This window comes from Mastigoproctus giganteus, chromosome 4, assembly GCF_048544385.1.
Source record: "Mastigoproctus giganteus isolate SK-2022 chromosome 4, ASM4854438v1, whole genome shotgun sequence".
NCBI lineage: Eukaryota > Metazoa > Arthropoda > Arachnida > Uropygi > Thelyphonidae > Mastigoproctus > Mastigoproctus giganteus.
Genome location: NC_143578.1, coordinates 95,581,852 through 95,597,126, shown reverse-complemented (window position 1 = coordinate 95,597,126; position 15,275 = coordinate 95,581,852). Strand labels below are relative to the sequence as shown.

The 15,275-nt window shown below is 38.1% G+C and overlaps 1 protein-coding gene across 4 annotated transcripts in view; it reads left to right on the top strand.

Moving 5' to 3' along the window:
- LOC150086925 (receptor-type tyrosine-protein phosphatase S-like) overlaps positions 1–15,275 on the top strand; it is a 1,004,071-nt gene that overhangs the window by 900,318 nt on the left and 88,478 nt on the right. For all 4 annotated transcript variants that reach the window (XM_090372826.1, XM_090372825.1, XM_090372828.1 and 1 more), the window contains 2 exons: positions 199–298; positions 12,221–12,297. In XM_090372826.1, the coding sequence (XP_090228952.1) occupies positions 199–298; positions 12,221–12,297 (177 nt within the window). The remainder of the gene's footprint in view (positions 1–198; positions 299–12,220; positions 12,298–15,275) is intronic.

Genomic DNA, 15,275 nt, shown 5'->3' with positions numbered 1-15,275 from the left:
TGATATATGAAGAATTTTTTTTTTAAATCCAAAGAAATTATTTATTTTTTTCTCCTTCACTTTTATCTTTAGTTCAAATCTACTTTATTCTGTTTAACCCTGTGATATGAGTATATAATTAATATAATTCAGTTTATTATGAAAAATAATAACAATAAATATGTGATATTGTTTTACATGCTTCTCATTTTTTTTCAGGCACTTTCGAGGTTCAGAAGAAAGAGACATGCAAGCGAGTACTCAGATGCTTTGAATGAAGAAAATATCTTCAAAAATGTAGATCCCACAATGGTTCCATGTATGTCATATATATTTCTAACTGCACCTAAATCATAGATGCATAGCAATTCCGCCATACAGTTACTAATTCATGAAATTTCTTCATGATATTATTATCATAAAATTCCTCAAAATGCATATGCACACGCAAAATGCACATGCACGCGCACACGCACACACACGCACTGCTCTTATTATTCTGGTATTGCATGTTACTTTTCATAATTTGATTGCTCATTTCAAAGAAAAAATGCATTTTGCTATATCAGGTAATGATTTTTAATTAATCAAAAATTGTATTTTCATATATTTGGTTGTACTTGTTATATTGCAGTTTGGAATGGATAATGTTTCCCCTGAAATAGGCTTTGTTCCACATTGTCGCATTTTCCCTTTTTAATAAATTTGCAAATGAATAAAAGATGGATATGGTGAAAACAATAGGTACTTGACATATTTGCTAAAAGTACTTCAGTAAATATGTACTTTGCTAAAAGTACGTATTTACTAAAGCATCATAACCATCTATCTGTCAGAATGCGACAACTCAGTAAAAAAAAATGATCCATTATACTCTTCACAGTCACTGTGCCTATGTTATAGGCCAAATGACTGGGAAGAATATAATGAAAAGCTATACAGACAAAAAGAGTAGGCCAATATAAGACATTCTGCTTTATTAGCCTACTCTATTTGTCTGTATAGCCTTTCATTATACTCTTCCCAGTCATTTGACCTATAGCATAGGTTTAGTGACTGTGAAGAGTATAATGGATCATTTTTGTTTTATTATCCAAATATTGACTAGAACTTGTGGGCTGTCACTTGCATGGTAGCAGAGCCTTTTTGGATTTTGAATAACTGTTTTCTACAGCAGCAGCATGTTAAAGAAGCAACGAGGATCAATGTAATTGATCTGATTATTAGCAGTGATTTTTTATGCATTAAAAATCTTTTCATCATTAAGAATCATGCAGATAAAGGAACCACTAGGCAACAGTGATCACAGTGTATTGATTTTGGAAATATGCAAGGATTTAACTACTGCCAAGGGTAAAGGAAAGGGACTTTTCTTTTGTAAAAGGTGACTACATTTGTCTTACACAGTATTTAAATTATTTTCAGGTGGCAAACTGATATTGTTATTAAGGTGAAATTCTAAATGGTAAGCATTCAGGGAAGTAATTGTAGAAGCTACCAAGCTTTTTATTTGAACTGAGAAATGCTGTTCAAGGTTAGACCAAAATGAATAGCAGATGAACTGATGTGACTAATTACAGAGAAGAAAAATTCATGAGATGATTATACATACACGCGACACTGAAACTGCAGTGCCCTGAAGGAACAGGAATACAAATAGGATACTTAGAGTAATGATAGCCAAGGAGTTAAAGAACACATGACAAAAGTTGCACAGTCTAACGTGCGTGAACATATTTAATGACACAAAATTATGCTTTAATGATGCAAAAATGGACAGAAATCCACCACAGTTTAGCTCATGTGGATACAATGATCCAATCATCTTAGCATTGAGCCACAGTTGCTTCCTTTGGTATTTCCCACCAACCCTCTTGCACTTGGTCCCACAGAACATCTGTGGTTTGTGCTTGCTATGGGTGGCTCTGGACTCTGTAGATGGTATTCAATCATGGCCCATACCCTCTCTATAGGGGAAAATCCTGTGGACCTGGCTGACAAAGACAATAGATCTATACCATGAAGACACTCAGAGGAAATCCTGGTTGTACACACTTGTTTGATTATTGTCTTGCTGAAAAATAACATCAGGCCATCCACTAAAAAAGGGGAGAATGACAGGTTCCAGAATCTCAGTGACAGTGGAAAGCAGTCAAATTGCCATTAATGAACACCAACAACAACCATCAAAAGTGATCACTTGTTGCTCCCTAACAGCAACACAGTATGGCATTCAACAATAGCCCTAGGATCATTGCATTCACCACGTATTCTTTTTGCAGAGGACCACTTGAAGCCATTCTGTATTCCAGATGCTCCTCCACATCACCATTCCAGACACTGTTAATGATGGGCAATAGTCAGGGGTAATCAATGCAATGCCTGGTATTGGATGCTCATTGGATGGTAGCCAACATGTCTGTAGATGCAGTGTAAACCTGTTGACAGATAAGATGATCCTCCTGTTCAGTGGCGTTATTTATACCTTCATGGGACCCAAGACAAAATGGAATTTGGGGGCCCCATCTAAAGAAAAAACTAATAAAGAACATTTCCAATTTCTTTTTATCGTGACAACAAAACAAACAAATTATATTATGTAAGAGCCAAATATAAATTTTCATCAAAATGGGTAAAATTATTTTTAAAAAAAATGCAATTTTCAAATTAATCTTCAAGAAAAGTTCATTGACCTTGACAGGTAGATAGTTCAGTTTCGATAAAAATCACCTAAAAATATTAGTGAAACACAGCAGTGAATTTTTGAAACAGTGATTTTGGGCCCCCTTCTGGTCCGGGCCCTATGCAGATATCTTTTTTTTTGCCTATAGGATAATGCGCCACCACTCCTGTTCTATAGTCCTCTGTCATGTCAAGCAGTCATACCTTCGGGCAGTTACTGTTGCCAACATCTTGAAGTCAGGGTTGCAACATCTGGGTCTGATATCCTCAGAATTGTGCTGTTCTGGAGAGCCAGAGATTGGCCTTCACATCATGTTGACTTACCCAAATTATTCAGACCTCTGAGCGAGGATGGAGTGAGGGATGCTCTCTCTTACTCAATCCACTGTGGTGGAGCTCTGCCCTGACAGAGAATTTTTCGGCAGATTTGTCAATTTTGTGAAAGGCGCATTTATGCACTGATGATGTTTTGCTAGATAGGATGACCTGCCTCCTTGTGGTGGGGGCAGATATGCCATTCCCGCCGCAAGGCTAAAGGTCATTCTTTCTAATTGTTATTTGTTATTGAGCATGTGTTGTGATATGCTGAGTTGTATATTAACATGACTAACATACTAACTTTGAATAGGTTAAAGATACATTCACAGCTGAGAACTAGATGCATATAGGTGAGAGCGCAGGAGGTAACTAGGATAAACACTAACACAAATGACAAATGTAGTCCTCTGTCATTCTGCACTACCTATTTGACAAGCAGTCATACCTTCCTGCAGTCACCTGTTGCCAACATCTTTGCACAGTGGTATTGTCACAGTCCACGTGACAAAGTGATCATCATCCAGCCTCTCTGAAGGCCAATAATCTAATCTGCCTTCTGTCAAAGTTGTTGAGTTGCTAATATTAGTGTCAAACGTGACATCTTGGCATTCTCTGCCATCTCCTTGTGCTCTGAAATCAATTCCTGTGAGACAGAATCTTGTTAACTGCATCACACTTGCGTTGCTTTTAACTCCATGATCTCTAATTCTGCTTTTATATCGTCTGAAGCTTCTACCCGATTGAGTTCATATTTTAATCTTTTGCATCATCATCATCACCAGCCATTTTAAATCCGCTGCAGGATGAAGGCCTCTCCAGAAACTTTCCAGCTCCTTCTGTTTTGAGCACTGGCCATCCATTTACTACCCACAAACACATGAATTTCATCTATCCATCTCCGCCTTTGTCTTCCAGGTTTTCTTCTAGCTCCTCTTGGATACCATTCTGTTATTTTCTTAATCCATCTGTCATCATGTCTTCGAGCTATGTGTCCTGCCTAAGACCATTTTAGTTCTTTAGTTTTGATAAGAATGTCCTTTACTTGAGTTTGCTGCCTAATCCATGTGTTTCTCTTCTTATCTAACAGTCTGATTCCCAATATAATTCGTTCCATTCTTCGCTGTGTAGTTCTCAGCTTCTCTTCCATTCTTTTGGTGAGTGCCCAAGTTTTACTTCCATAAGTCATGGTGGGGAGTATACATTTGTTCATTATTTTACGTTTCAGACAAACTGGGATATTGCTCATCAGTATGTGACTATATTTCCTGAATGCCATCAATCCAAAATTTATTATTCTCTTGACTTCCAGCCATTTATCATTATTACAGCTAATAACTTGTCCCAGATAAGTATATGACTCCACCTTTTCAATTACTGCTCCTTCAATCATTATTTCCCTTTCTGTGGCATACTTGTTCATCATTACTTTTGTTTTAGCCATATTCATCTTTAGTCCAAAATCCTTACTAACTGTCCATAACTGATTAAGGTTTTCCTCTAATTCTTTGGGATTGTGGCTTATGACCACAATGTCATCTGCAAATCGTAAATGGTTTAGGTACTCTCCGTTCACATTGACTCCTTTCTGCGACCAGTCTAATCTTCTGAAAGTTTCCTCAAGGGCAGCAGTAAACAGCTTCGGAGATATTGTGTCTCCTTGTCGAACTCCTTTCTCAATTTTAAATTTCCTACTGTCTTTGTCTAGTTTAATAAAGGAGGTAGCACTCTCATATTTTCTTCAAAATCATAATATATGGGGTATCTATGCCTTGTCTTTGCAGTGCCCGAAACATTGCCTTATGTTGTATGGAGTCAAATGCCTTTTTATAATCCACAAATGCCATGCATAATGGTGTTTTATATTCATTTGCTTTCTCCATTAGCTGTGATATTACGTGAAGGTGATCCATAGTTGAGAATCCTGTCCTAAAGCCAGCTTGCTCTTTTGGTTGATTCTCATCAAGTATTCTTTCTAATCTGTTAGTAATGACCCTTGTGAACAACTTGTAGCTGTGCGATAACAAGCTAATTGGTCTATAATTTCCAATTTCTGATTTATCTCCTTTCTTATGCAGCAAAACTATGATTGCATTATTCCACTGCTTAGGCATCACACCTTTTCTAATGCACTTTGTGAAGAGCCTTGCCAGTTTTTGTGTTATGTCTCTTCCTCCCAATTTGGTGATGTACACCCTTGCTGATGTACTTTTGAATTCCAAAATGTTGTTTTTAAAATCTTTATGGACTAGAAACCCAACTCCACCTTCACTCCTTTCACTGTTTCCATTGGTGTACAGCAGATTTCCATTTGATAAACTTATAAGTGATTCATTTCTTCTTCTTGTTTCAGCCAAACCAATGATATTCCAATTCACATTTTCTAATTCCTTTTCCAGCTCTAATATCCTGTCTTCACTGATGAGTGATCTTACGTTATAACAGGCCAAGTTCAGTTTCCGTGCGTGGCAGCCTGGTCATACCCAGAGATTCTTAGCACCCTCTGCTTCCACTCTGATCCTCTCGCTACCGTAAGAGGGGGAGTTAAAGCTGCTGGGGACTGAGGGCCATTTGTTTTGTCGTGCTGTCATATGCTGGAGGGTTTGGTATTTTCCTCTTCACGCTGACCAGGCATCTTGAAGAGAAGCACTCTACACGTTTGTTGCCACCTAAGTGACGTAACAGGGCTTACCAATGAGAAGGTGTGCATGAGTGGATTTTAGGGAGGCAGGCCAACCGGACTTCTCCTAAATCTTCTGTAATAGAGAAATATTGGATCCATCAGTGTTTTAGGCTGAGTGTCTGATAATACACAGGATGCCTGTTCCCCTCTAAGCCCCTCTAATCTTTTGCATATCTCAGCACAATTCACTGCCTCTTATTTGCATGCACTTCCAATCATTCTTTCTGGGTGCTTCAATTTCAGTGTGATGGAGTGTATTATCAGAGGATACAGAAATGTACAGTAAGTACAGACTAAACTGCATTCCAAGTCATAAGGGGTATTGTGCAGGCTAAGGCAGTTTATGAGAAGTCTTTGGCTAGGAATGTGAAGAAAAGTTTCAGAGAATTCTTTGCTTATGTTAACACAAACGGAAAGGAATGAACCACATTGGTTTAATAGATATGAATGACATATCTAATCTGCTGATTTTGTTCAGGTTACCAATAAACTGAATAAATATTTTTAAACTACATTCACATGTGAAGGAGTAGTCAGAGATGGGTATACTAGAAAAAAAAATACCATCTTATAACTGGGAGCAAAATGATTTTGTGATAATTGAGAGGAAAGGGGAAGAGCAATTGTTCAAACTAAATGTAAATAAGGCACCCATGGGCAAGTGGAATCTATCCAACTACAAGGGGGTATCAAAAAGTTCATGCCCTTAGCTAAGAATTAATAGCCCTAGAAAGATGAAACTTCACAGGAAGTTTAATCCTTTTCTATGTACTCTCCATGTATAGTAACACATTTCTTCCATATTTGGATCAGTTGTTTAATGCCTTGATCATAGAAGTTCACACTTTTTGCCTGACACCATGATTCCACTTCATTGATGACTTCCTGAGATGAATCAAAGCGGCATCCATGCTATGGTTTCTTCATTTCTTGAAACAATAAGTCTGACAGTACTAGGTCAGGAGAATAGGGTGGATGCTGCAGTATTTTGAAGCTGCACTGGACAACAAAGTTGGTGGTGGCAATGGCTGTGTGAGCCAGTGCATTGTCTGACAGAAGACGGACACCTTAGGATTCCACGCCTTTTCACTTCAAAGCATCACATAACTTTTTTAAAAGATTGTTGTAGTATTCTCTGGTAAGTGTGGAACTGCGATGTGGGTAATCTGTCGGGATAACCCCTTTTCTGTCCCAAAACACGGACAACATCACCTTCTTTGCAGATGGAGTGGCCTTTGCCCGTTTGGGAGGTGGGGAGGAGGTGTGCTTCCACTGCTTTGACATGTTTTTAGTCTCCAGATCATACTAGTACACCCACCATTCATCATTTGTCACCAACCGATCAAAAAGGTTCTCAACTCCGCATTACACAAATCCAACAGTTGGTGAGAACATTGCATTCGACATTGCTTCTGCAAAGGCACCAGCAATCTTGGAACCCATCATACAGAGACATGTGCAGATGGTCATGAAAAATGCTGTGGGCAGACCCATAACTAATTCCCACTGCATTTGTGATGAAATGAATTGTCATTTCATCACGTGTGTCACTCAGCACCAGCTGCTCAACCTCTCACTGTCTCACTGTGAATGCTGATGGCCTTCCTTCTCTTGGCTTGTCAAAGACACTTGTATGACCACACTGGAACTCCTGTTTCTACTTTTTTACAGTGTCATAGGATGGACAATTCTGCCCATACATAGCTTTCATTTCTTCATCAATATCCTGAGCTTTCTTGCCCTGGAAATGCAAGAACTTGATCACTGCTTGATGTGGTTACAAAGGAACTGGATGCAAAAAATATAATTTTTTGCATCCAGTATATGATATCAAAAAAATAATTTTGATATCATATCTTTGGATTTCAGGAAAGATTTTGACACTGTTGCGCATGGAAGACTATTGTACAAATTGGAGCAGAATGGTATTAAGGGTAAGTTACTATAATGGATAAAAGGATGGTTGAGTGGGAAAAGACAGAGGGTGGTAATTAATGGGTGCTGCTCTTTGTGGACTAATGTTATTAGTGGAGTCCCACAGGGTTCGGCGTTGGGTCCTCTGTTGTTTTGTATATTTATCAATGATGAAGGTATATCAGGCTTAGTGTCGAAGTTTGCAGATGATACAAAGGTTGGCAGGGTTGTTAATGACAGTAATGGCAGTGTGCTACTGCAACAGGATCTAGATAATTTGGGCAGATGGGCTAAGAAGTGGCAACTGAAGTTTAACCTTGACAAATGCAACGTACTGCATATGGGTAGAAGCAACCCCAGAGAAATGTACCAACTGTGTGGTACTACACTTGAGGAATTCTTTGGGGCAAGGGATGCCAAAAGTTTATCAAAAGCTAAACATCCTTGTGATAACTGAAATGAAAGTGGAGGAGAAATTGTTGAGGATGAATTTAAAAAAGGCACCTGTTTGTAGTTGGAATCTATCCAATTATATTAAGGGAGGAAGCAAAGGAGGTAAACAAACCCTTGGCCATAATTATGAGATATCCTTGGATTCAGGAGGAGGTCCCTATGGACTGGAGGAGTGAAAATATATCTCCAATTCATTAAGAGAGAACAAAAGGCGACATGAGTAATTACAGACCATTTAGCTTAATGTCTGTTCCAGGGAAAATAATGGAATCACTAGTTAAAGAAGTAATGCAGGACCATTTGGACAGGCACGCAATTATACTGCAATCACAGCATGGATTTGACAAGGGACAGTCTTATCTAACAAACCTGAAAGGTTACTATGATGAAGTGCCCAAGGAGCTGGTTGCAAAAAATAATTTTGACATCATATACCAGGGGTGGGTTGTCCTGAGGGTACCAGGGGTGCACTGCACTGCACCCAGGTGGCAATGTTCAAGAGGCACCTGAAAACCTGAAATTTATATAGACATATGAAGAAAATTTTAAAGGTAGGCTCCAGATTGTGATTTGCAGCCAGGCACCACAATCCCTAGGAACTCCTCTGTCATATACTTGGATTTCAGGAAGAGTTTTGAAACGCATAAAAAATGCTTTACAAACTGGAGCAAGTAACATTAAGGATAAGTAATTGCTATGGATAAAGGATGTTTAAGTGGAAGAAGACAGAGTGGTTATCAATATGCACTGCTCTTTGTGGACTAATGTTATTAATGGAGTTCCTCAGAGTTCAGTGCTGGGTCTATTGTTGTTTTCAATATTTATCAATGTCTAAGTTTGCAGATGATACAAAGGTTGACAAGGTGGTTAAACGACAGTCATTAGGGTGAGCTACTACAACAAGATCTGGGAAAATTGTGAAGATAGGCTGAGAAATGGCAGTTGAAGTCTAACATTGACAAATGCAAGGTAGCAATCATCCCCGCAGAGTAACTTATCAACTGAGTGGTCCTACACTTGGTTAGTGGAGAATGGAAAAAAACTGAGGGTAATTGCACAGTCAGACATGAAATTCTCTAAGCAGTGCAGACATGCTGTCATGACAGCTTATGGGATTTTGTCAATGATATACAGAAACTTTGCTAACAGGGATATGGAGGTGATTATTTCTTTGTATAAGGCCATGGTTAGGTCACATCTTGAGTACTGTATACAGGTATGGAGGCGTCACTTTAGGAAGGCTGTAGATCTGCTGGAATGGGTGCAGAGGTCAGCCAGATTGGTAAAAGGAACAAAAGGGTGCTGTTACCTAGAAACACTGCAGTTCTACAAGTTGCAACATCTTGAGATCAGGCACTTGTGGGGAGATCTTATTGAGGTGTTTAAATCCTTGACTGGATTGAGTAAGCTGAATGTTAATGGTATTCTTCCACTTGCTGAGACCTTACACCTAAGAGGGTATAAATTCAAGTTGAGGAAGGATGGCTGCAGGATAGATGCTTGGAAGTTTGCCTTTAGCCAGCGACTGGCTGATTGTTGGAACAGGCTTCCATCTGTTGTTGTTGTTGTTGTTGTGGAAGTAGATGGGTTGACTAAATTCAAGGGAGAATTAGACAAATTCTTGGTGGGTAAAATGTTTTTTTTTTAGCTGATGCTATATAAGCTAGCTTTCTTGCATCATTTGCCATTACTACTACTAATTCCCATAATATGTATTAATCTAAAAATTATACTAAATATGTATATATTTTTTCCCATAAATTTTGAATTATTGCTATCTGTAAGTGGAAATTTGTTTGAATGTATGGGTACTACTCAATAGGGTTCAATCAACAGTTTAGGCGTCTCCCTAGCCAGGTGGGAAGGAGCAGTAGTGCATAGCACACGCTTCTTGATTAGACCGGGGTTCGAGCCCGTCACCACCAAATACGGAGGATGCGGAAAGGTCAGGGAATGACCACCGCATATCCCCAGAGCAATATGGCCTTAGTTGCTAATGCTCCTAAAAACCAAATAACAAACATAACAAACAAACAATCAACAGTTTAAATTGGCAAAAAATTTTTACATTATGTTTTGTTGGTCACGTTTTAAGCACATTTTTTGTTGATCCCAAAGGGTGAGTTATTTATAATTCTAATTGCACTACTGCATTTCACCTCTATCCTACAGAAATGTTACTATAAATTTTGAAAAGCAACTTCACATTTTTTTCAAAATTTCTAAATTTATTTAAAATAGTCTTAAGGACATCTGTACCTGATTAGTATTGACAGGCTAGCCTATTTGTCCCTGTGTGTCCTGACCAACCCCCCAGGTGGAAAGCAGAACTGGTATATAAATACCATTTCATGGCTGCATGTCACATGAATATCATATGCCAAATTATCAGTAAACACTTCTTGATTATAAATTTTTCAGCCCCCCCCCCCCCAGAGCATTTTATTTCATTCTCTGAAATGCCTAAAATGTTACACAATCCACACACTGCCTAACTTGCTTTATTATTTTTATATATTGCCTTTTTTTTTTTTAATATTAATAGTATGCAAGGAAGCAAAGCTTATATAATTCCCCCCCCCACCCCAAAAAATAATTTGTCGATTGTATATAATAGTATACCCATACTGCCTTTAAATTTATTGAAATAAGGCACTTCCACAACACTACACTAAGTGGAAGTTTATTGTCTACAATCATCACCATTTTCAATTAAAATTTTTATCCCTTTGTAATTTGTATGTGTCATCAAAGAGGAACGATACCACCACCACTATCATTTAGTTTATTTAGCCGTATTAAAGCTTTATTCACTGCAGTTAGGTCACTATGCAAACACTTAGTTTCACAGACTGCAATTTGCAGAACCCTAGGCTTTCTTGGTAAGAATATCCTTTTGTAGTTCAAATAATCTTTTAGTTCTTCTATGCACCCTCTTTCCAACAGATTTATATTGTTCATGTAATAAGTTTTCCAAACCTGTAAGTATTCCAGATAAGGACTCTGTCCTCATAATTAACTTGAGAAAATTGTCACCAAACCAGTCCAACACTGTTGCAACCCTGTGACATGGAGTACTGTATTATTGTAAGATGCTTTGGCAGTCTGGAAAGACAGGCGCCATAAATGGGTGCACATGTTCAGAAATGATTGACCTGCATGAGTCTCCCCTAAGGAGCTGATTGATAGGTACTGCAGACCCAGGGTCTCCCATCCAAACATGCTCCATGCCCTTCACCTACTTCTGCTTCCATTCATGTTAATTTACTTCTGTTTCCCTGTATTCTCTTCATGTAGTCAGACTTGAGAGCCTCATGTTGAGTATCCCACACTTGCAGTGCCTGTCTATGTGGTGTAGTTGGAAACATGATTATTTGGACTAACCTGTTTTTGGTCTTCTACTGTCTAGTAGCCCTGCTTCCATTAATTGCTTGTGATGTGCTGTCAGCTGCAATAGCCCAGTTGTGCTAGTGTCTGATGCATGGCCTACATTGAAATGGTTCATATCAGCACTGTGTTGAATTACATGGTTATTCATTCCATTGGGCACATTGATAAATCCTTGATTGACAAAGGCAGCTGTATCCAAGATTCTTGCCCCCCCCCCCCCCAATAATCTGGCTTTTGTTGTTTTTGGTTTTTTTTAGGAGCATTAGCAACTAAGACCATATTGCTCCGGGATATGCGGTGGTCATTCCCTGACCTTTCTGCATCCTCTGTATTTGGTGGTGACGGGCTCAAACCCCGGTCTAATCAAGAAGCGTGTGCTACGCACTGCTACTTCCCACCTGGCTATGGAGGCACCCAATAATCTGGCCTCAACGGTCATCTCCCATTGGAGCTAATGTAATTGGCCCATTTTAAACTACACGGAATACTGGAAGTGCCATGCTCTGCCCATATATAGAGATACCTGACTTCATGCTATGATTCCATCATAACATGAGGTCAGCTGTTCCTAATGCAAAGTTTTCACAGTGTATACTTCAATTTATTTATTCACTTTCATGATCAACCTGCATGACTGCAACCGCTGCTGTTTTATTAATTAGGCAATTTTCAAATTAAAAGATTATAATAATAAAATAAAATATAACTTTAAGGGGAAAAGTTAATTTTATCACATTCAAGCAACTGTGATCTTTTACCTTATAAAATAAATTTGCATTATAAATTTACTTATTTATTTTTCAGGTAACAGTGTTAGACTTAAATTGTTAGGACATGGAGATGGGAATCTAAGTGACTATATTAATGCTGTTGCTGTTGATGTGAGTAAATATATATAATGAGTATAATGCCAGAAGTAATTCTGTAACTGAATTAGTAAAAGTACTCTTTTATATTTTGGGCAGTGTCTCTCTGATTTCCTCTTAATTTGAGCAGTTCATATATTATGTAGCACAAGGCCTTGTGATACATAATAGTTTGGACATTTTGGTAAGACCAAAATGTCCAAACTAAGGGGGACTATTCTGCCTATTCAGAAAACTGTGAATATTGGAAGTTATTTTTATTTATTTATTATTTGGTTTTTTTTTTAAGAGCATTAGCAACTAAGGCCATATTGCTCCGGGGATATGCGGTGGTCATTCCCTGACCTTTCCGCATCCTCCGTATTTGGTGGTCACGGGCTCGAACCCCGGTCTAATCAAGAAGCGTGTGCTACGCACTGCTGCTCCTGCCCACCTGGCTACGGAGGCACCGAATATTGGAAGAGAGAAAAATACAGTGGTATAAGGTAGAACATCATCTCATGAACCTAGATGCCAAGCCCTCCTCTGCACAAATCATAAGAAATTGGTGCATTATTAAATCTTGTTTCCCCCCCTCAGAATTTTTTTTTCTGCCAGCTCTTTTATCATAGGCTTTCTCAAACAGTTTCTCAAACAGACTTCACAGTCCCTCCGGAGTAGTCCATTTCACACTGTGCTCAAGAATTGCTTGTATCAGCACAAACAACTTACTAACATACCAATATCCATCCCTACAAACATAAAATACTCAAAAAAGAAGACATACAAAGAAAAGCAAAATGTCATAGTGCAAATGCCAATTGAATGTATGGAGAGAGAAGCAATAAATTAATCAGATGAATCAATGCTCAAAGTTGTCACAAATGAAGAGATCGACACTAATAAATCATATTCCTCCAAAAGGGAAACCTAAGTATAATGGACATAGTGTATTTGTTAGGCAGTTGCAATGGTTTTACAGAAATTCACATTATGCTGTGATGCTGTACAACCTTTGCAAAATCAGTGTGGGTAATATGAGTGGTGTGTTGTTTAACTGGTCACTTAGTTACTGGGAGGCACGATCACCATGGAGGGACCTCTCAATGTCTATTCACAGCACAGGGAGTCAGACCAGACATGAATGATAGTAACCTTTGATAGATGTCTTACAGTCACCAGCACTCTGGCCAGAACAAGAGTGAAGGTGGTGCAAGGGAAAAGGAACTTTGAGTTTAGTTTAAAGGTTGAATAATGGGGAAGGCAAGGTCCATCAATAGATCTAACTATTTTTTCATCTCCCAAACGACACAGAGGGAAACAATCTAAAGGAGGGGCCTGTGTAGGAGGGCATAATATACAAATGAGCATGGGTAAGGTAGGGAGAAAGAACATAAGTGTGTGGTCAATTTGGGATTTACCTCTTCATGGTTTCTGAGTGCAGAGCACTCAGAAACCATGAAGAGGTAAATCCCAAACCAAGAAAGACCTTGGTGTCAGCAGGTATCCCACTAAAGTAAAATATAAAACCTAAATATAGATTAAATGACAACTAAGTACACCATTGTTCTGAAAAACCTAAGATCAAAAACAGTTGCAATATGCATAGCTGCAAAGTCTGTCATAACACTTTCAATCTATATTCCACCAAACCAAGAATTATTACAACAAGATTTAGAAGATCTAATAATCCAGATGCCTTCCACCTTCTGTATACCAAGGGATTTCAATGGACACAGCTTTTTGTGGGGTAATGCAGCTATAGACCAGAGAGGTTAGCAAATTGAAAAGTGGATACAGCAGAATGATTTAACATTGTTGGATGATGGCAAGCATACATATACTTACCATTTATCAGGAAACAAAACAGGCAATTAACCTCTCTATATATTCTCAACCACACCTGTTTCCAATATTCAACTGGTTGGTATATAGTGATACATTCAGCAGTGATCACTGCGATAATCATTATTATGACAGTGGCAATGACATGTATAAATATTATGTGGAAAATAAACAAAGCAGATTGGGAAACAGAAGACTATTGCAAAATTAAATGAAACAGAAGACTATTGCAAAATTAAATGAAACAGAAGACTATTGCAAAACTATTGCAAAACAAAAACCATTATATAGATCAGTACAGTATGTAACGAATAAAGCAATTCAAGCTGCAGAGTATCTATATGAAAAATGTCAATGCATTTCCCAGCTCATCCCAAATCATGGTGAAATGAAGAATGGCCAATTAAAAGAGAAACAAAACATGGAACACCTCCTTCCAAAAGGCCCCAACTACAGAAAACCTCATACTGCTTGAGAAAGCTTATGTTGAAAGAGCCAGCAGAAAAATATCCTCAATGAAATTTGTAATCACACTAACTGGTTCCACATGACATTGATCTATCTGGAATAAAATTAGATAAATACCATAATCCAACTTCAGTCTTAAACATTAAATGAAGAAGTTACTGCAGACCATTCAGAAATAACCAACCTACTTGGAGAAATCTTTGCCAAGACATCTATGACTATCTAATATATTTCTAGTTTTCAAGGATACAAGGCAAGAATAGAAAGAAATAATTAGAAATTTTCCACAACAAATTATGAACAGTACAATTCTCTTTTAAAATCCTTGAACTAAAACATGCACTATCCCAAACAGAAAAAAGTTCAGTAGGTCCAGACCAAATTCACTATATGATGTTAAAACAACTTGATGACCAGTCTCAAATAACTTACTAGAATTATGTAACAAAATCTTCCTAGAAAATCACTTTCCAAATAGTTCACATCATGCAGTAGTTCTAACTGCGATCAGGCCAATTCATTGCAAGACAATTTCTTGTATGAAAATTTGGTGTACGAGACAACTTAGAGAATGACAATTCACTGTATGTGACAATTTGGTGAAAGACATTTGGTGACTCTCATAATTAAGCGAGTACAACGATTCAGTAAATTCTTTGGGAGAAATTGGTGTATGGTAAAGCAATACAAAAAATGCAAAC